General features: G+C 41.6%; 1 protein-coding gene across 1 annotated transcript in view; it reads right to left on the reverse strand.

Moving 5' to 3' along the window:
- FMN2 (formin 2) overlaps positions 1-22,142 on the reverse strand; it is a 245,110-nt gene that overhangs the window by 144,871 nt on the left and 78,097 nt on the right. Inside the window, exon 5 of the mRNA XM_020787324.3 lies at positions 807-2,398. Within this exon, the coding sequence (XP_020642983.3) occupies positions 807-2,398 (1,592 nt within the window). The remainder of the gene's footprint in view (positions 1-806; positions 2,399-22,142) is intronic.

Consider the following 22,142-nt stretch of genomic DNA (forward strand, 5'->3'; position numbering starts at 1 on the left):
ATTCAGATGGACAAAGTCACCATCTAGGGGCACTGCTGGAGTTGATATGTTATTAAGCATTGCCTGATCTGACATGCAGAAGGCTTCAAATAATAAATGGCACATTTCCCCTTTCTTACCCATTGTGCCCTCTTCACCATCCAAATGTCCCCTCTGTCATAGAGATTCATCTCCTGTGTGCATAAATTCTTCTTCCCACTCTAGTCTTTATGTCACATTTGTTCGTGACGGGAAAAAGCACCTTTCAAAGTGCTGTGAGGGACAAGTCAAGTTCAAAGGGCTTCGAAACGCGCGTCAAATAGGCAGGTTTAGCCATGAGACAACAGATACACAATTTTTTGACCTGTCAGAATCACTGCTGAACACATGGCTGTCAGTACACAAAAAGTTATCTCCATCTGAGTGTGGCCACATAAAGATTGCATAAGGTCACTTGGTAGCACTGCTACCTATGTGTGAATGGTTACTCAAAAGGGCATGTTTGAAACTTCTCTGACAAAGGACCATTTACATAAATATATTCAGAAAGCATACAAGTTGTAACTACAGCTAATTTGCAAATGAGCAAAAGACACATTGCTACCCAGAGAAATACCAGTCTGGTTTGCTACCAACAAGCATATGGTGTAAGCCACTGATGACATTTATCTTCCAATACAAAAAGAGATTTTTTTCCTAACATTCTCTCAGAAAAAACAAACAAACCCTGAGCATTATCAAACATGCTTCTTAGTTCATAGTGCCATGGAAAAAACAAAGTACAGGGATTTAGTTTGCTTCAACCCCACATTTCGAACACGCATTACCTTTTATTGTGAAGTTGAATTCTGGTCCAATAAAGAGGCTTCATTGGTCGAGAAGGTTCTATTGCATGTTTCCTGCTACCTTTTTCCTGGCTCAGCCCCATTACAAATAAACCACTGGGCAAAGGAGGGGGAAGAAATCCAGAAATGTGTGGAAGACTAAGGGGTGGGGGAGGTGGCACACCCACACCAGGTAAAGGTGGGGGAGGAGGGGGAGCTCCTGCCCCAGGCAAAGGGGGTGGAGGTGGCACACCCATGCCTGGCAAAGGTGGAGGAGGTGGTACAGCCACTCCAGGCAGAGGTGGAGGAGGGGGAGGTGCCCCCATGCCTGGCAAAGGTGGAGGAGGTGGTACAGCCACTCCAGGCAGAGGCGGAGGAGGAGGAGGTACCCCCATGCCTGGCAAAGGTGGAGGAGGTGGTATAGCCACTCCAGGCAGAGGCGGAGGAGGGGGAGGTGCCCCCATGCCCAGCAAAGGTGGAGGTTGTGGCACTCCCATTCCTGGTAGAGGAGGAGGGGGAGGGGGAAGTGCCCCCATGCTTGGCAATGGTGGAGGTATTGGCACTCCCATCCCTGGTAGAGGTGGGGGAGGGGGAATCCCCATGCTTGGCAAAGGTGGAGGTGGTGGCACTTCCATTCCAGGTAGAGGAGGTGGCAGCGGTGGAGGAGGAGGAAGCAGAGGTGCTCCCATGCCAGGCAAAGGTGGGGGAACAGGGGGCACACCCAGGCTGGACAAAGCTGCTGCAGGAGAAATAGCTGCCCCTGGCAAAGGTGGCGGTGGTGGTGGCACTCCCATTACAGGAAGAGGTGGTGGTGATGGTATCTCTATATCCATTCCAGCTCCAGATAAAGGAGGTGGAGAAGAAACGATTGCTAAAGAAGGGGCAGGTGGTGACACGTCCATTCCAGGCAGAGGTGGTGGAGGAGGAATCTCTTTGCCAGGCAATGGTGGGGCAGGAGGCAGCATTGTGCCAGGTAAAGATTGGACATGTCCTGAGGCAGGTAGGGATGGTAGAGGCAGTACATCTGAACCAGAAGAAGGTGGCATTAAAAATGGACCTCCTGCTCCAGGCAGGGAAATAGACAATCCAGTGGTAGGGCCAGAAATGGATGAAGAAGGGGACTGTTCACTGCAAGTCAGCTTTTCTTGGGCAGCATCCAATTGTACAGAAATCCGTTTTGGTGAGAGAACAAGAGAGATTTCAGAGCAAAAGGTGGGCTGTGGCTCAAGTGTTGGCAATGGCTCAGTTGACCCTTGACTCAGATTCCCTTGGAAATGGGGAGGAGCTTGTGGCAGTGTGTTGACTGAAGGCATTACGTGTGTTAAACAATCGTCCATTGGTGAAGTCTGTACAGACTTTGCAGTTATAGTTTTAGGTAGGGCACATGGTTCTTGTTCCTGAAGAGCTATATTAAGGAGACCCTCATGTGTTGGCCATCTGCTTTCACTTCGTGAGATGCTGTTGCTGGAGACCAGTGGCTCTGCTGCTGGAAACTGTTTCTCTAATTCTGCAATTTTTGTTTTCAGGTCTTGTATGGTCTGCTCCAGCCGCTGGATTTCACTCGCCCGCTCTTCTGATTTCACTGCAACATTCTCCTACCAAAAAGAAGAGAAACGTAATTATTCCTGCATCGAGCAGGGGGTTTGACATCATGGCCTTATAGGCCTCTTCCAACTTCACTATCCTATGATTCTATGATCAATGGGTAGTATGAGAAGGTGTCATATTTGCCAGCATATGGGGAAGGAAAGGGGAGGATGAGAACAGAGCGGGTAGAAAGGGAGAAAGCTGTAGAAGAGGATTCAAAAGATTAAATGTGGCAATATTATTAGTGGCCACCATCCTAGGAGTACTTCAAAATATTACAAAGATCTAAGCTCTATTTCATGCCCCATGAGGGCTACATCACATGTGGCATTTCTGTATTTCTTTATTTGCATCTAGTAATATGTGAGGGAGATGCACAATTGTAGGTACTGATATGAACTCCAGGAACTTGAACTCGGCCTTGTACTCATAAAGATTTGCAGAGTACATTGTATACATTTATTGCAGCCCAACTACTGGCCTTGGGGCATTCTTTCTTCCCTTTTGACATCAACAGCGTAGGCCGACTTGTTACTTGGAGTTCACCAGCTGAAACAATAAGGCTTACTTTGGTGTTGACTTGACTACTCCCATTCATTGCTTGGGTATACTCTGGCTGGAATTAACAATTAGCCCACACATTTACCTCTTTTAAGCTTTCCTTTGCAACAATAAGAGCTAGTGCCCTTTTTAAAAAAGACATGTATAAGAAGATCTTATTGAAAAGATACGGGAAATAGCTGAAATGGATGTCCTATCAGAAGTCATGAAGGATCAACCCCTGCAAAAGGCAACAGAAAGATGGGACTTATTTATAACAAATGGACTGAATCGACAGGCAGTAGCTGATCAATATATATTGAAATGTGAACTTTATCTACAAAGCAGAAAAGAGTAAATAGAATAACTTAAAATCTTGATATGGCAATAGATATAGATTGGATACCAGTATGTTATGGTCTCCCCTCGTCCTCATAAATTCCAATTCCCTTTTTTCTTTGTTACCCCTTATGTTTAAAAAAATAAAAAAATTGAAAAAATAAAATAAAAAATACATGTATAAATAAAGAAGTCTTAAGATTCCTTACTGTGAGTGAAATGCAGTCCCTCTTAACATGATCATAACTAGGGAGTAAATGAAATTGGCTTTTGGTTTTTACAAAGACTGGATTTCACCAAGTTTACCACACAGAGGTGTAACACAGTCATGCAACATTTATGTCCCAAAGAATATTGGAGAAGACTCATGTGTTGCTCCTGCCATAAATCAAGAGCTTATTTTGATTGATTAACATCCATGCATTAGTTGCTTGAGATCATTCACCCTGGAGCTAATGACTGGCTATAAGATTGCCAAAATAAGCCTGTGTTTACCACTGGAGCCACTTTGAATTGTGATGTTTGAAAACAGCCAAAGAACAACTATCCAAGGATCTAAACAGTACAATGGAAAGAGTCTAAAGGATAGCTTAGTTTATTTCTCCAGTTACAATATTTTGTGCCAGTTTCTCATTCATTAAGTTTCCAATTAAAATTGCTGGAATTTTGTGTTGTTTGAGAGGGGGGAAAGGCAGATATTTGTATTCATTTTGTTTTAAGGAAACTAACAAGGAATCAAGATAGAGTGTCATCCAACAACCCTAATGCTAATCACTCTACAATATTCAAGTCATCACAAAAAAGACACATCTCCTCCATAACTTGTAGAGCCAGAAATATCATAGGCTCTTTATGGAGCAAGCAGTTGATTGAGGCATGAACTTCCCAAGACATCAGCCAACTGATGGCATTTTTTAAACTCCAGCCTCCCCAGCAATGCTTGGCCCATGTCATATTTTCCTGTATTTTGCTATACTTTACAGTGTATCAGATTTTCCATTTCTAAAGTCCCAAACATGGGTCTTGAAAAATGTCGGCAAAGATTCAGTTTGTACTGTTACCACTGGTGATCTCTACAGGTCCTGAAATTTGGTTTAGATATCATTTTAAGACTTTGGACTGGCTTCTTATTTAGTTTGGAGTGGTCTGGATCTGGTCCAACTTGATCTGGGACTTGAATCCAGATCAATTTGAAAATTCCAACCATTTCTCTTCCAGTTGGCAAACACTGGAAGACTGAAATTGCTATAACTTTTTGAACCTAAAAAGTAGAGGACGCCAAGCTTCAGGGGTTTCCTTTCTGGGCACCTCTAGAGTTTGCTTTTCCCCCCTGAAAAAAGTGAATCCAATGTTTAGTCTTGCTCATTTATGCTGCTTTTGTCTTCTCGTACTTTCACCCCTTTTACAGTTGAAAAAGTGCACCAAAAATTAAAAACACACAAAAAGAGGTGATAGGATAAATTAAAAAAATTGCCTGTCCAGCAGTGCTTGTATGAGGTGGGCAGGCAAAAAGAGACAGTTAAATTAAAGATAATCTTTCCAGGTTGACAGAACTCCTTTGCTGATGATGGTGGGGACCATGCTAGAGCTGTAAAAACCATCTGTGCAGTTCAGACTTCTGAGTTAGTACTTCGCTGTACTTATAACCCTAAATGTAATGGGGAGAATTTTAATTTAAAAGTTGCAGGGCAGACACTGGATGGCCACATGGGCGGCAGCCGTAGTTGGTAGAGGCAGGCAGGCAGGCAAATATGTTGGTTGGGGGGGGGGGGGCACTGCAAAGCACCAGGCTGTTAAGTAAACCTATTCAAAGCATCCTTCTTGGACAACATAGCACATAGCTCCTCACCAAAGTTTGGGAGAAGCCATGATATCTCCCTATGCACATCCCCAAGAATTAATAAACTGTACTGAAGATCACAGTAAGGACCATCAAGCCTACTTCCACTACCACATGGGGGTGAAGACAAATCACTCTGCTTTCTTCTTGCTCCAAGAGTAGCATATAAGCTTCTATTACAGTTGTAGTGATGGTTTAATTACGTTAAACAAAAGATCGAAGTTATGGTAGTATAACAGTAACCGTTGAACAGAAGCTCTAAATGCTATATGTAAGCTGGAATGATGAGGAGATACAGTAGACTTTAAATTAAATGTGGTTCTTGGCTCACACAAATATCAATGAAATGCTACAACAACAACAACAACTGCAGAGCTGGATCATCAAGTCCAGTCCTTGACAAGGAAGCACAGCCAGAGACTTAGGCCCCTGAGCTATCCAACAGTTCATGGGGAATAAAAACTAATAGTGCTTATTATGATGATTCAATTTCAATATATAAATTAAATGTACAATCTAATTCACAGTTATATGTTTTCTTTGTAAAATAAATATGCTTCCTTGAAAAATTCAAATGAATACACTGTTGCCCACGCTCATAGGCATAAAAGTACGTATGTAAGAAACGGACACAGGGGAGAATAAGTTTCTCTTTGTGAAAACACACAAAGTGTTACATAAAGTAAACAAATTATACTACTTGATTTTAAGAAAGTTAGAACGGTAAAGGAAGGATTAAGCAAAAAGCTACTGGAGACAAAAGGAAGGAAGAGGATTCAGACTGAGCCCAGTCTACAATCAACACAGCTATTTTCTCAGGAAACTTCTGCACTGACTGCTACTAACATTGCTAAACATGGCAAGCGAATGACAAACAGCTACATAAGATAATTTAATATTTAATTTAAGTGACTTAACACAATATCTTCCCTCAATGACTGATTGGAGAATAGTGGTGAAATTCCTGCTTCAGGCTACACATTAATGCTGTCAATAAGTAAAATCAGCTCCATTCCCAATCATATCACTTTATTGGCAACGCATTCTCTGGCTTCTCCCTGCTTATTTTAGATATTTGGTTCTCTGGATTGGTCCAAAGTACTCTGGGCACTTTAGCTTCAGTCTGAAACCCAATGGGCTCATTCTTTCTCAGTCCAGACCTCATACTAATCAAGGCTGATCAGGCTAATTCTGTTTAGATTTCAGAAATTGGTTGAAGCTGTTGCCCAACCCTACCCACAGCTACAACCCACCTCTGAACATGAGGAAACCAGTGAGACTAGCAAGGAAAGCCTTTTACCCTCGCATGTATACAAAAACTTTAGAACCAGGCTTGCTTCTGGTGTGAGCAACTAGAAGAGTCTGTCCTTGCTGCTCCATTTACATGCCTCTTCCTTTCCCCTCCTTTTATATTTGTTTCACTCCAACCTAATCCCAAATTGAAAGGAGCCAGATTGTACACCACAGGATGTCCTGCTGCTCTGGAATAGCATGATTACATTTCTGGAACTCATATCCAGAAAATGATTATAAAACCACAAACTTGTAGGAATTTGTTTCTCAGGAAAGGCTCTTTCCAAGTACTCTAATGTTTATATGCTGACACTTCAAATCAATGTAAGAAAGGGTAAACAGTCAACATTAATGAAGGGGCTTTTCACATTATACACAAATGTTCACACTATTCTTTGTTGTTGAGCAAACAAAAAACACAGTTTAACTCACACTATCATTTCTGTAGTAAATGGTGTGAAGAGTTTGTAACATGCAATCATTCCATATCATCCCAGGGAGGCAGAGAGAGAGAGAGAGAGAGAGAGAGAGAGAGAGAGAGAGAGAGAGAGAGAGAGAGAGAGAGAGAGAGAGAGAGAGAGAGAGAGAGAGAGAACCTGAACGGAAATTAGAGTTACGGAAACAATGTATGTGCATCAACATCTCTAGAATTCAACTCCACTACTTACATACTGAAAAAATTAGTACTTCCATAAAGAATGTAAATGCTTGTCTGTCTTGTCCTTGCACACAGGGAAAATGAACTGCAATATCATTGTCAGGATCATGTTATGAGGCAAGGTATTTTCTTTCTTTCTTTCTTTTTGGCACAAGTTAAGCAAAAATGCGAAATTATGTGCTGAGTAACAGCCTGCTGCTTTATTTCAAGGACTTCTGTGACATTTCAAGAAAAACTTGGGTTTTTCAAACTGTCACACCACTGTTCTGTGCTAACTCTGTGCATGCCTTGCTTCTCAAAGCAAAAGAACACTATTTTTCTGGAGAGATGCAAATTACAGATACCTTGGCTAGGAAAAAAAAGCACTTCTTATCCCTCTCTCTCATTAAGAAGGCAATTGTGAGGCTTGGAATTTCCTTACTGAGGCAGTCTAAATAAATAAGAATCAAGAATTTAGTAAGTATTAGAGGTACACAGAAGTGTATCTCTGCTATAGCGTGACTATTCAAAACAGGAATTTGTAAGTCATTACTGATCGAAGGGGGCAGTTCAAACGAATGATTGTATCTTTGAAACAGTTTCTTGAGTTAGGACCATATTTGACAGAGAAACTGTAGATAGGATAGAGGCTGGAGAAGTACTTTTAAACTTCTAATTTCTGTTTCAACCTTCCCCCCACCAAGTAATCTCATTTTGCTATCCATTTTAGTGCAGCTCATAGGGAATTTGGTAGCTATTTTTAAATGCCCGTCACTGCTTAGTTGGAAATAATTCCTGCTATAGTTTTTTTAAATCTGAAGTTTATCTATCTTGTCATTTAGAGGACACAAGACCTCAAAGATGTTTGCTTTACATAAGAATATTTTCATAAAGTCTGGCTGCACATACTTATTGAAGTATTCTGTGGCCATTGCCCAAACTTCTTCCCAGTACAGTACTTCAGAAAACAAGTCTCATTTAGGTGAATTGCACTTATTCCTGGGCAAGATGGCAGACTGAGACTCTTTCAGACCACAGGAATAAGTGTCTTTAAATATACAAAACACACAGAGAGTAGCCACAGGAAGAGGGAGGATGAAGCCAAACAAAGAGGAAGGGAGAAGGGTATGTGGAGAGAAAACAGGGAAGGAGTGGGGAGAAAGAAAAGAGAGGGAGGGGCCACACAAGGCAAGACTGAGAGAGAGAGAGAGAGAGAGAGAGAGAGAGAATGGAGCTGTGGATAGAGAAGGGGAAAGCAGATAGAGAAAGAGAGAGTAAAGGACAGATAGAGGCAGGAGCAACTGAGAAAGAAAGCAGTACAGCAAAACAGAGAAAACCACAGAGCTTGTCTGGAATGGAAATGAAGCAAGCCAATGTCAATGTACTTGAAAGTCAGCCCCATTCAGTTTAACTTTAACTTGGGCACATCCACACTGGCAGATCAGTTCACTATTTGGATCACTTTTGGTGTTGTATAATTTATGGTGCCCACATGTGTTTTGATTTACAGCAAATTATCCCACCCTCTTTAAGAGATGTCTCACTCCTTTTTGTCACAACATTAAGGCTATGGGTTTTTTTGGCACAATCTAGGGAGTTCCTAATTAGGCCATTCTATAGCCCATGTAGTCCACACCAAAATAGAGCTGTGTACAATGTTATCTGAGGTAACAATGCTGATATGAATTTGGTTGGTCGTGGGATTGAAGGTCTGACAAAGAACCCCTTCTTCTATCTTCATCTATTCTACCCTTTTAATTTTTAAAAAATATTTTCCTATTAATGCAACACTATTCTAAATAAATGAGATAAATTGCCAATACTATGTGTACCATGCAAGGTAGATGCATTGCGGTTTCACTATGTCACTTTACTTAACACACAAAAAAGAAAGTCACTGTGACCTACTGTATGACAGCTGCAGGAAAAGACAGAGAAAGGAAGGGGAAGATGTGTGTCATTAATTGAAAGGGGAACACTTTGGGGAGATACAAAGACATGTCAGGTCCCTTCTCATGGGAGAAAAATGTCAGTGTAAACGGAAAGGTTGCTCAAGTGAGAGATAAAATAGATTGCCCTAAAGAGAAAAACCTTTAAAGCATGAACCAGATTGCTCCAACTTCCTCTGTCTAGACATCCCCTCTCCCTATGCGTCTACACTTGTGAACGTAGCCATAAGTATCACTGAGGTAAATGGTGCTTACTTCTGGGCAAGAGAGTATTTTAGGAATTCAGATTTACCACAGGAATAAGGGTCATTGAAATTGGTCAATTTCCTTCAGAATACACTGGAAGGCAGGAACTCTAGTGGACACAGAATCCAGAAGCATACTCAGAAGGAAACCTTCTTGAATTCAGTGGGACTTATTTCCAGGTATACAGTATGCTACTGTAATCTAGGCCAGTGGTTCTTAACCTTGGGTTACTCAGGTGTTTTTGAACTGCAACTCCCAGAAACCACAGCCAGCACAGCTGGTGGTGAAGGCTTCTGGGAGTTGCAGTCCAAAAACACCTGAATAACCCAAGGTTAAGAACCACTGGTCTAGGCCATGCAATAATTTGCCCAATTACAAATTTAGGTGTATTTCTGTTTTTAAAAAGACAAAAAGAATGCAAACCTTCAAAAACACTCTGATCTATGAATGTGAAATATTGCTACCATGTCCATAATTCAATATGGCATGAAATGGTTCAACATTGTCTTGCAATATCATACCTGCATTAACAGCAGGGAAAAGGATGCCAGGCTTTATACAGCAAAGGCCGAAATGCCATTGATATGCTAAATATAAGGTGATAATACATACACTTTTTGCATTAGGGAGGAAGACAGGTAAATCATCATCATCATATGCCAAAGCCCCACAAATGCTAAGACAGTCCCTTGTTGCACCTTTGAAACTCTGCAGAATAGACACAGACAGACAGTCAAAAGGCACAGTGTAAAGGCAAAGGGTCTGTTCACAAAGCATTGTCTTTTACAGGGACTCTGCCACAACTGCAATGTGAAATTAAAGTATGCAATGATAAACTCAACCTATTGAAGTCAGTGGGGTGTTGCAAGTGTACACAGTTTATTCCTTTGGGTATGATTGAATTCCTGACTAGGGATGTAAATCTTCTCACATCTTACAAGCAACAGGTAGCATTATTTTTCTATGGTGGCACAAATTCCGTTGCCTTCTGGCCTTTTGCACAATTGCTAGAAGGGTATCTGTGGGCTGAATAAAGCCTTCTTGTCTTTGTTGTTGTTTAGTTGTTAAGTCATGTCCGACTCTTCATGGCCCCATGGAACCACAGCACGCCAGGCCCTCCTGTCTTCCACTGCCTCCCAGAGTTTGGTCAAATTCATGTTGGTAGCTTCAGTGATACTGTCCAACCATCTCTTCCTCTGTCGTCCCCTTCTCCTCTTGCCTTCACTTTTTCCCAACGTCAGAGTCTTTTCCAGGGAGATCTCTCTTCTCATGAGATGCCCAAAGTATTGGAGCCTCAGCTTCAGGATCTGTCCCTCCAGTGAGCACTCAGGGTTGATTTCCTTTAGAATGGATAGATCTGTTCTCCTTGCAGTCCAGGGAACTCTCAAGAGCCTCCTCCAGCACCACAATTCAAAAGCATCAAATCTTCGGTGGTCAGCTTTCTTTATGGTCCAGCTCTCGCTTCCATACATCACTGCTGGAAAAACCATAGCTTTGACTATGCAAACCTTTGTCAGCATGTCCCTGCTTTTTAAGATGCTGTCTAGGTTTGTCATCACCTTCCTCCCAAGAAGAAGGCATCTTGTAATTTTGTGGTTGCTGTCACCATCTGCAATAATCATGGGGCCCAAGAAAGTAAAATCTGTCACTGCCTCCATATCGTCCCATTCTATTTGCCAGGAGGTGATGGGACAGGGGCCATGATCTTAGGGTTTTTTTTTTTATGTTGAGCTTCAGGACATTTTTTGCACTCTCCTCTTTCACCCTCATTAAGAGATTCTTTAATTTCTCCTCACTTTCTGCCATCAGAGTGGTATCATCTGCATATCGGAGGTTGTTGATATTTCTTCCGGCAATCTTAATTCTGGCTTGGGATTCCTCCAGTCCAGCCTTCCGCATGATGTATTCTGCATATAGGTTGAATAAGCTGGGGGACAATATACAGCCTTGTCGTACTCCTTTCCCAATTTTGAACCAATCAGTTGTTCCATATCCAGTTCTAACTGTTGCTTCCTGTCCCACATATAGGTTTCTCAGTAGATAGATAAGGTGGTCAGGCACTCCCATTTCTTTAAGAACTTGCCATAGTTTGTTGTGGTCCACACAGTGAAAGGCTTTTGCATAGTCAATGAAGCAGAAGTAGATATTTTTCTGGAACTCTCTGGCTTTCTCCATAATCCAGCGCAAGTTAGCAATTTGGTCTTGAGTGCCTCTGCCTCTTCGAAATCCAGCTTGTACTTCTGGGAGTTCTTGGTCCACATACTGCTGAAGCCTGCTGTCACATACAGAACTGATGGTACCTGTCTGTCATGGGTTTGGAGGGAAAGTTCCATCCTATGGGGAGTGGAAGGCGGGACATCAGGGGGGAGGAGCTGTACTGTATATATATTTGGGGGAAGTCCATCGGAGGGAAGCTGACGTGGAGAAGTGGAGTTGGAGTCTGTGGGTCAGACTGGGTACAGCTGTTCGTCAGACAGTACATACCTGATAGGTTCAGGTTTCTATCTAGGTAGCCAGAACTGATAGGTTCAGGGTCTGTGCGTTACCTTAAAGTGTTCCGTGAGAACCAATCTGTTGTATGTGTATGATTGGGACTATACCAAGTTCCAGTATCCTATTTGCCTGATCCTTTTATTTACCCTGTTTGTTTTTTCAATAAACCTTGTTCTTTTGTTTATTAAAATCCATTCCTGGTCTGGGTGACTTGATAGAGCGAATGGTTGGTGGCAGCATAACTACAGGGTGGGATACTCCAGTAGGTCTGGGGTTGCTACACCTGCCTTGGAGGATTTTGAGCATAACCTTGCTAGTGTGTGAAATGAGTGCAACTTCTTGTCTATCCTGTCCTTAAAACTGGTGGTGTTGTGTAGCCCCCAGTCCAGGTCAAAACTTTATATTTTCTCATTCGTGTGAATACATTTTCTCCTGGGGACTTGGAAAAACCATCATGCAGCTAGACAAGAATCTGGCCAGTATATCACTCAATGGGCACAGGGCATGTTGGGTACATACTTGTCTGTGGCACTTATTTAGTCATGGATCAGCTAAGGAACACTGTACATCCCTATCTATAATGTATGAAGCACAGGTTGATTTTCTTCTGATATTCTTAGGAAGAGTCCAATGGACAATGTATATGTGCAATATAATCTCTAGTGTCTCCTCTTTTTCAGAATCCACCTTAAACATCTGGCATTTTTTTTGCTCCTTTTGCTATAAAATATTGAGCACCACTTTGCTTTCATGGGAAATCAATGCAACAGTCCTGTAATTACTGCAATCTTCGGTGCCTCTTTTGTGTTTAGAATATGTATTGAATATTTTCAGGCTATGAACCACTGTTTATTTTCTGTATTTATTGGAATATACTCAGAGGGATTTTTATAGATGCACCCTCTGTATCTAGAAATAGTTCCACTTTCATCTAAACTATTCCTAGGGATTGAACAGTATTGCTGTCCAACCCATTCTTGGCACAGACCTTGCTACTCAATGGCAGGATAAAACACTAAATAAATAACACTTTCTGTTAACTCCTTCAGCTTTCAGATCACACTGTGAGGTGTGAGGGGTCATAATTGGGACATCAGCTCTCAGTAGCTCTTGATCAAGGAAAACCTTTGTGCAGCCAGAACAGGAGCACTGAAAGATGAAGAAGATGCATTCCTGGGCTTTTTGGTGCCTTATCTTCGAAAAATCAAACTTGAAATAAAAAGAAACTATTGCACATGTCTATATCCATCTATCTGTACATTTCTGTACAAAATATCAAAAGGGGGGAAAAGTCCAGATGCCTCATTATTCTGACAGGACCAAGCAAACTCCAGTGGGGCTAGGAATTCCTTGTCAGGAACTCTCACTGCCCTGAAAGAATGAGAATGAATATTCACTGAGTATTCTTTACTACCTAGATGTAAGCTTGCAGGTCCCTATTCCCCCTTCCTGGAGTCTCTTCCCCAAGAGAAACCTATGTTTCTCAAAGGGCCCCCATGTGTCAATTGACCAATTAAGATAATAAAAAGCCAGGGGCTGAAAAACACAACTGCGATCTCATCACATAATTTTGAGATGAAATGGTAAAACGTGCCCCAAGGAACTTCAGTGGAATTTATTTGCTAACTTAATTATCTGCTTGGTTATATGTTTGAAAACTTTACTTTTAATCACAAATCGAATCCAAGGTTTGATTTTCCCAGAGAGAACATTTTGCCTCTTTAATTTTTTCCCTAAGTCTATCTATCCACTGAGGAGATGAAAGGACTACTTCAAGAAAAACAAGACAATGACCTTCTACATACAAATTAGCTTTCTTTTGAGATAACTTCTAGAATGTCCCTAAAAAGATTAATTCAGTTTACACTATCTAAAGATCTCATTTGTGGGGAGATGGATTTTTTCCCTGTGAGTTCAGCCAAAGAGGAAAACACTGGATTGGCCACATTCTTTAATTTTATAATACCCATACTAACCAATTCCAACATAAAAGAAATTATTATTAAATAATAAGGCACATAAAAGATGGCATTTCTAATTGAAGACAGTCTCTTTCGTCTGGTTAAAATTAGACATTGATCTCTCAGGTCTGCCTTGCAGTGAAAAACTTCTAAAGTTTGACAGCAATAAATTCAGGATACACATATGCAATCAAATGGTTAAAGGAAGCTACAGTACTTCTTACTTAAAAAGCTGGTCATTTTAGATGAGGTATGCTTTCTAGCTTATTATTTAACACAATAAAAATCTATAACCTTCCCCCTCCAAATTTGAGGATCTCTGCTACATATGTACTCTTTGATTCTATACAATGTTAAAGCAGATAGAGTAAAGTTGCTGCTATTTAAGAACAGTAAACAAGCTAATGCAAGAGGAAATGACTTCAAGTATATGTCTGTTTTCCGGTATAAGTGAAACCTTAGAATATCTTTCGAAACTAATTACTGAACACAATAAATCTTAGTCATAAAAATACAGTGAATATGGAATCAACTGTCTTCACTTAGTCTGGATATCCTTGTTCTACTACACTAAATAAAAAAAATAATTCTGTATACTGCATTAGTCATACTCAGGATCAAACATGTTACCAGAAGTGTAGGTTCCTTATGAAATAAAAAAAATCCATATCCTAGCAAAAGATATCCTTACCCCATATGTTACAAATTAGGTTCCTTTAGGTTTGGTTATCTTGTGAAAACTTTGGGCTTCGCTGCAAATCTCACTGCCCAGAAATAAACCCTGACCTAAATGAACTGCAACCTAAAAGTGAAAATAATGTGAACCAGCTATCTTATGTAGTCTCATCTTTTGAATCTTGCATCCAATTGTTATATCACAATTAGAGTAGATCCACTAAATCAATGGGATCACTCAGCAATGGATTCATTAGGTCTAGCTGAGACTAGCTGTTGGATTTCGGCTAGTATAATTATGTATGCCAAAATTATAGTTAACAGCAGAAAAAGCCTTTCTATACCTCAGCCAAAGATGCTCCTGGGGTTTTGTTTGTTTTTTCATTCAGCGATAAGGAAGACATAATAGCAAGTTCTGTGAAAAGTAAATAACACTTGCCAAATGGACAGAAGACAATATTTGCTTGTTGAGCCTACAAAGAGAACTTGCCTGGATCAATCTAACGTTTTTCATGCAGGTGACAATGGCAAATTTTAATTTCTCATTTGCCTTGGGAAACAGTCCCCACCCACTGTGGCTTTCTAATCATCAAACACAAAGGGCAACTTAAAAAAATCAGCCTGAAAAAATAGTTATCCATCAAATGCTTTTTTTTTACTCCTTGTCTTCTCAAATGCAGATGCGACCTACGTATATAAATGCATGACTGGCGTAGATTAGCCTTGTGCAGCCTGGATTCCCTGAGGTGTTTGGCCTGTAGCTTACTATATCCCTGATCACTGTACATGCTGGCTGACGCTGACAAAAGTTACAAGTCAAAATATCGGAAGGAATCCAGGCTAGGAAAAGCTGCCCCCAGGTGATCTGTGCAACCTCAGTGAGTTGGAGCAGCTTTCTTTGCACAATAAAGTCATCCAAGCCTTGTTTTTCTCTAGAGGTGATATTATAGGGAGAAGGAAAACACACAAAAACACACACGCACTGATCTATACAAATCCACATGTGTCATGGTATGATTATCTAGTCACATGCCTATGACCTGAGATGCAAATTTAATGCCATCCTTATTAGCCAGTAAAATGATGTCCACCCTACAACTGAAATCAACATGTACCACATGATGCCTAGCACTGAAAAATATCCCTATCGAATTTCTTTACCATCTCCTCATGACATTTTAAGCACTCTTTTTTGTATAGAAATTTGAATGGTTGCTGTGGGCTTTTTGGGCTCTTTGGCCGTGTTCTGAAGGTAGTTCATCCCAACATTCACAACATGGCCAAAGAGCCTGAAAAACCCACAGCAACCAGCAGATCCCAGCCATGAAAGCCTTCAAGAATATAGAAATCTAAATGTTTGGCAAATTTTAAAAAAATATAGAATCCCTGTTCAAGGCAGACTAGGCTGCCTGTCTCCTTCTTGTCCTTCTTTATTATTATTTGAGCAGGCTTTTTGCCATTGACTGGCTGCTGAGAAAGAGAGATTTAATGGATGTGTATGTGTGGGTTCAGTGCTGACAAGTCAGAACCGACTTATAGTGATCCTAATAGGGCTTTCAAGATATATAATGAGTGTTTTTACTAGCTCCACACCCCCAGTGGGGAGTTGGGGATTCAAACCCTGTTTTCCAGAGTCCTCGTTCATCACTCTGTCCACTACACCACACTGGGAATCCCTTGATGGATTTAATGGATTGGTACTCTTTAGTTGAAATATTTTTATTATTGTTGTTATTATTAAGTATCACAAACAACTATATGACAACAGGAAAGGGGGGAAAGGGATTAACAACAAAACAAAACAAAAACACGTACACAGGGGAATACTTGCTTTCATACAATATCTAAAAAGCTCTTGACTTCATGGCTGTGGTATGGTAATCTCTGATACATTCTCTACTCATATCTGTTTCTGGGCCCAATCATAAAACTTTTTCCAACTTTCCTTGATATATATTCTCGGGTTCTCACATAGTTAATTGAAATATTTTTAAAGTTTCTTTAATTACTAGTGCTATGTGATGTGAAGTCACTTCTAAGTTACAGTGACCCTATGAATTGATGACCTCCAAAAGGTGCTATCATCATCATAGCTCAGGTCCTGCAAACTCAATGGTTTGCAATACAGTGGTGCCTTGCATAGTGAACGCTTCGCTATGCGATGAAACCGCACAACGAGGGGTCCCGGGCCATCGCTGGAGCATTCGCTCAATGATGGCCCCTATGGGCTTTTTTCGCTATGCGATGATCGCGCGGACGCGATCAAAGCATAGCGAACAGCTGATCGGTGGTTCCAAAATGGCCGCCTCTAAAACAAAATGGCGACCGCTGTTTTGCCTCGCTAACGAGGCATCCAAAATGGCCGCTGCAATGGAGGAAACTCACAGAACGGTGAGTTTTAAGTCCATAGGAACGTATTAAATCAGTTTTAATACGTTCCTATGGGCTTTTTTATTTCACTTAACGATGGATTCGCTGAGCGAGGGTTAATCCAGAACGGATTAACCTCGCTAAGCGAGGCACCACTGTACATGGTTCATTTATAGAGTCAATCCATCTCTTGTCCAGTTTTCTGTTTTCTGGCTGCCTTCAATTTCTCCTAGTATTATAGTCTTTTCTGGTGTGTCTCATTTTCTCATGATATATTCTACACACCAAAGCCTTATTTTAATCAGATTCACTTTTAAAGCCAGAGTTTCCTGGTACATTGTAAAACTGCTTTTTAATTCAATAATTTTAATGTCATATGTTGATTGTGTTGTAGCATTATATGCATTTACCTATGTACTTGTATTTATTCTTCTTTATTCTTACTGAGTCAGTGTTGGGGAGAAAGATAGACAGATAAAACATTAAGAGTATCCTTTCCCACATTGTCTCATAAACTGAATCATAATTTTGCCTGACATTGTATCACCATGAATGCAAATGGACCCCAAGCCCTCCCTGTGTTTTGCAACCCTACTGGTGTGAATCAGACCTTCCTAAACAAGTGGTTTCCATATCAAGCCTTGACACACCACTCATATGACTTCCTTTAGCACGAGCGCAAAATAAGTGGTTCTCTACAATGCAGCTTGTCCTGTAGTATTTACCATTCCTCACAACTGGATGTGCTGGCTGTGGATACTAGGAGTTAGACTTCAGCAACCACAAAACAGGTTTGAGGCCTTTGAGCACCATGCAAACCTCTGGGGGTGAACTCAGCTTTGTCATGCTAGATGGAGGGGCCTCTAGACCCTGCTGTGCACCTGGAAGAGGTAACCAAGTACCGAGAGAGAACAGGAAGCATCTGGGAAGGCTGAATGAATTGTACTAATTCAAGCTCATTTCAGATGAGCAAATACTGTACCACATTCAACAGGTGTCAGATTCTCCAGTTATAAAATCCAATTGCTGTTTCTCCTGGATGTTCATATTGCATTCGTTTTTAATTATCTGAATCTATTTCTGAGCTACCCCAAATTGTTTTCTGACTGACTATTAAGTACTAACTTAGTATTGAGGTGTTCATTAGGTAAGATATTCCAAACATTTATCCTATTCCGGAAGGATTACGAGGACAATGGGAAATTATTACACTGTATTTTCAAACTCAGTCAAGAAATAATTTGTCCCTTGATGACAAATTAATGGAAACCTGCAACTTACAATACCCTTTCCCACCTTTCAATTAAAAATATCAAATATTGGCCATTTCTGTTTGTGTTTACAATAAAAAGAAAATCTGAGCATTTGCCTCTTTTTTTAAAGACTTTGTCTCCTCCTTATTGATTAAATATTCTAGTTCTCATAATTCTTATCCAGAATTATGCCCCGGAAAATATATAGTAAATAATTTAAAGGTAGCACTTATATCTCACATTACAGTTAATTAAAAAATATTGGATACATCCCCTAGAGAATATTTCATAATTCCGCTAATGGCCATTATAATCAAAATGAACATGAATAAAAGACAGTTTTTCCTTGAACTCAATTATAATTACATTGGAATGTACTATTACTGCTTCTTCTTTCTGAAAACACTGCTAATCCCACAGATACATAGAAACAAAACACATGTAAATAGGTGGTCTTAGCACACAAACATAAAGTATATTGCTAAGAGCATTCTCACAAGAGTAATAGTGCAAAAGAAATAATTCCAAAATTTCCTAATTAAAGGACAGTTACCTCTCTCTCTCTCTCTCTCTCTCTCTGTGTGTGTGTGTGTGTGTGTGTGTGTGTGTGTCTGTGTCTGGATACTACCCATGAACAAGGAAACCCAGAAACATCCCAAAGGAAGACTGTGCACATAGATGTATTTAAAAACAATGTGCTACAGGTGATTCAGAGCACTTTCAAGTGACACCTGCTATGTGTCCATCAAAGACCATATTTGCTCACCATATTTGACTGCCTCTGAAAATTAAACTGCAAAGAAAAGGGTGTTTTTAAAAAAAGAAAAGCAACATAATTGGTGAGATCACAATACAGCCACTAGAAATGCAACATTCATTTTCAGTCAACTTACTGTAGCTAACAGGGACATGAACTCCCAGTCTCATAATTTTCTGAGAATCACTCAGATTCTCTTTGTTGTTGTTTAATCATTACGTCATGTCTGACTTTTCATGACCCCATGGACCATAGCACGTTGGGCCCACCTGTCTTCCACTGCCTCCTGGAGTTGTGTCAAATTCATGTTGGTTGCTTCGCAGACACTGTCCAGCCATCTCATCCTCTGTCGTCCCCTTCTCCTCTTGCCTTCACTCTTTCCCAACATCAGGATCTTTTCCAGGGAGTCTTATCTTCTCATGAGATGGCCAAAATATTGAAGCCTCAGCTTCAGGATCTGTCCTTCCAGTGAGCACTCAGGGTTGATTTCCTTCAGAATGGATAGTGTTTATCTCCTTGCAGTCCAGGGGACTTTCAAGAGTCTCTTCCAGCATCACAGGCATCCTTCAGTCTTGGGAGACTATGGTAACGTGCTCTGTATGGAGGACTTTGACGCTGTATGTGAAGTTGAAGTGTCCTCTCAAGAGCACAAAGCCTGGGTAGAATAATATGGAGGATAGGCTATTACCCAAGCAGCAAATCCCCCCTCTCCACATCACTAAAATAGTCCAATGGAAAGGCAAGAGCCAATACAACTGGTTTCAGCTATGTCGCAGGTGTTGCTTGAACGACACGAACGGCCTCCGGGACTCCGGCTTCGGATTTTGCCTCTAGGTTAATTCCTAAAGCCTTTTCCATGAGTGGATATAGCCACAAGGCAGTGGAGGTTTGAAATCAGAGTTTTCCTTCTAGATGGACTGCCTTCCCAGGCTGATGAGCCCCACCTATCTAGGCTGCTCCCTCGCCACATGGGTGATGGCGGCGCCTCCTCCTCCTCACGGCACCACAATTCAAAAGCATCAATTCTTCAGTGGTCTTCTTTATGGTCCAGCTCTCACTTCCATATGGTCCAGCTCTCACTTTTTCCACATCGCTACTGGAAAAACCATAGCTTTGACTACGCGGACCTTTGTCAGCAAGGTGATATCTCTGCTTTTTAAGATGCTGTCAAGGTTTGTCATTGCTTTCCTCCCAAGATGCAGGTGTCTTTTAATTTTGTGGCTGTTGTCCTCATCTGCAGTGATCATGGAGCCCAAGAGAGTAAAACCTGCCCCCCCTTATCTCTATGCTATTCCTGTACTGCTTCTTCGTCCCCTCTGGAATTTTTGCAAGTTCAGAGGATTCCCTGTGACTCGCAAAGGCGCATGGGGGGGGGGGGAATGTGTTTTGATAGATGTTGACTCTATGATGAGTGTACAGAGGAAGCTTCCACTAAAACTAATTGCACCTTTGCAAGTTTCAGGGAATCCTCATGACTCCCATGGTACAACAGGATACTTTTCTAACAGTTCAAAGAAGTGGCACAGGAATTACATGGAGTAATAGCACTGCTATTCTTTCTGCCAATTTGAGGGTTCCTCAGATTGTTCATTTCACCCTGGAGGTCTTATCTCTAGCAGCTATCTGTCTTAAGTTCACCTAGGAAAGATAAATTTTTAAGCATAAATAATGATGGCTGCTAGAGATAGGACTTTCAGGGTGAAATGAACACCCAGGGAGTCTTCTCTTATACAGTGGTGCCTCGCTAGACAGTTACCCCGCATGACAGTTTTTTGACTAGGCATTGACTTTTTGCGATCGCTATAGCGATTTGCAAAACAGTGATTCCTATGGGGGAATTTCGCTGGACAATGTTTGGTCCCTGCTCCGCAAACCAATTTTCACTAGACGACAATTTTGACAGCTCCCTCTGCGCTTGCAAAACAGGTGTTTTCGGGACCTAAGCTTTGCAAGACAGCGATTTAGACAGCTGATCGGCGGTTCACAAAGCGGCTTTCCTATGGCTGATCTTCACTAGACAACGACGATTCTTCCCAATTGGAACACATTTATTTATTTTATTTATTTATTTGATTTATACCCCGCCTATGTGGTCCAAAAGGACCACTCTAGGCGGCTAACAACCATAAAAATAATATAAGACAACGAAAATAGACAATTCTAAAAGAAGAAAGCACTACATTAAATCATATAATACACAAAACAAAAAACAAAAACAGAAAAGAGGGGGGTCAAGAGGTGTATGATGGAAAGGCCTGCTGGAACAACCATGTCTTCAATTGCTTCTTGAAGACACCCAGCGAGGGAGACCTGCGGATCACAGGAGGTAAGTTGTTCCAGAGGCGAGGAGCCACTGCCGAGAAGGCCCGATTTCTTTTCTTCTCCTTCTGGGCCTCCCTCGGCATTAGGCTCCTCAACCTCACCTCCTGGCTCACGCGGGTGACACGGGTAGATCTTGGCGGGAGAAGGCGTTCCGCCAAGTATCGAGGCCCTAAACCGTTTAGGGCTTTATACGTGAGCATCAACACTTTGAAGTCGATGCGGAAACGGATGGGCAGCCAATGCAAGGCGGCCAGAGTGGGTGAAATATGTTGGTATTTTTTCACACCGCTGATTAATCTGGCCGCTGCATTCTGCACCACCTGTAGTTTCCGCAGCAACCCCAAAGGTAGCCCCATGTAGAGCGCATTACAGTGGTCTAATCTCGAGATTACGAGTGCATGTACCAAGGTAGTGAGTGCCCCCACATCAAGGTAGGGTCGCAGCTGGGCTATCCACCTAAGGTGAAAAAAGGCGGTACGGACCACAGACGCCACTTGGGACTCCATAGTGAGCGCCGGGTCCAGGTGGATCCCCAAGCTGCGGACCACATCCCTGGCGGGCAGGGTCACCCCCCCAAAAGAGAGGGGGTTTCCCAAATCCCGAGCTGCGGGGGCGCCCACCCTCAGCACCTCCGTCTTGTCTGGGTTCAGCCTGAGCCCGTTCTCCTGCATCCATTGCAGTACAGTCTCCAGGCAGCGCTGAAGGGACGGAACGGCATCTCCTGTGGTTGGCAAAAAGGAGATATAGAGCTGGGTGTCATCAGCATACTGATGACACTTGACCCCACACCCCCTGATGACCTCTCCCAGCGGGTTTCAATGCATTCCAATGGGGAAATGCTTTTCGCTAGACAATGATTTCGCTAAACAGCAAGTTCAGTGGAACGGATTATCATCATCTAGCAAGGCACCACTGTATATATTTCTATAAGAAAGTAAATAGTGAAGATCTGCACAATCTGATAGCTATTCCCTGATGCCCTCAAATTTTCCCAGTTTCAATGGGGATTAAACCTGACTAGGCTGGACAGACAGGTCCAAAGATTTTTGTGTTAGCCAACTTTAATGTTTGCTTCAT

The sequence above is a fragment of the Pogona vitticeps genome, chromosome 1 (genome assembly GCF_051106095.1).
Source record: "Pogona vitticeps strain Pit_001003342236 chromosome 1, PviZW2.1, whole genome shotgun sequence".
In the NCBI taxonomy this organism is placed as follows: Eukaryota; Metazoa; Chordata; class Lepidosauria; order Squamata; family Agamidae; genus Pogona; species Pogona vitticeps.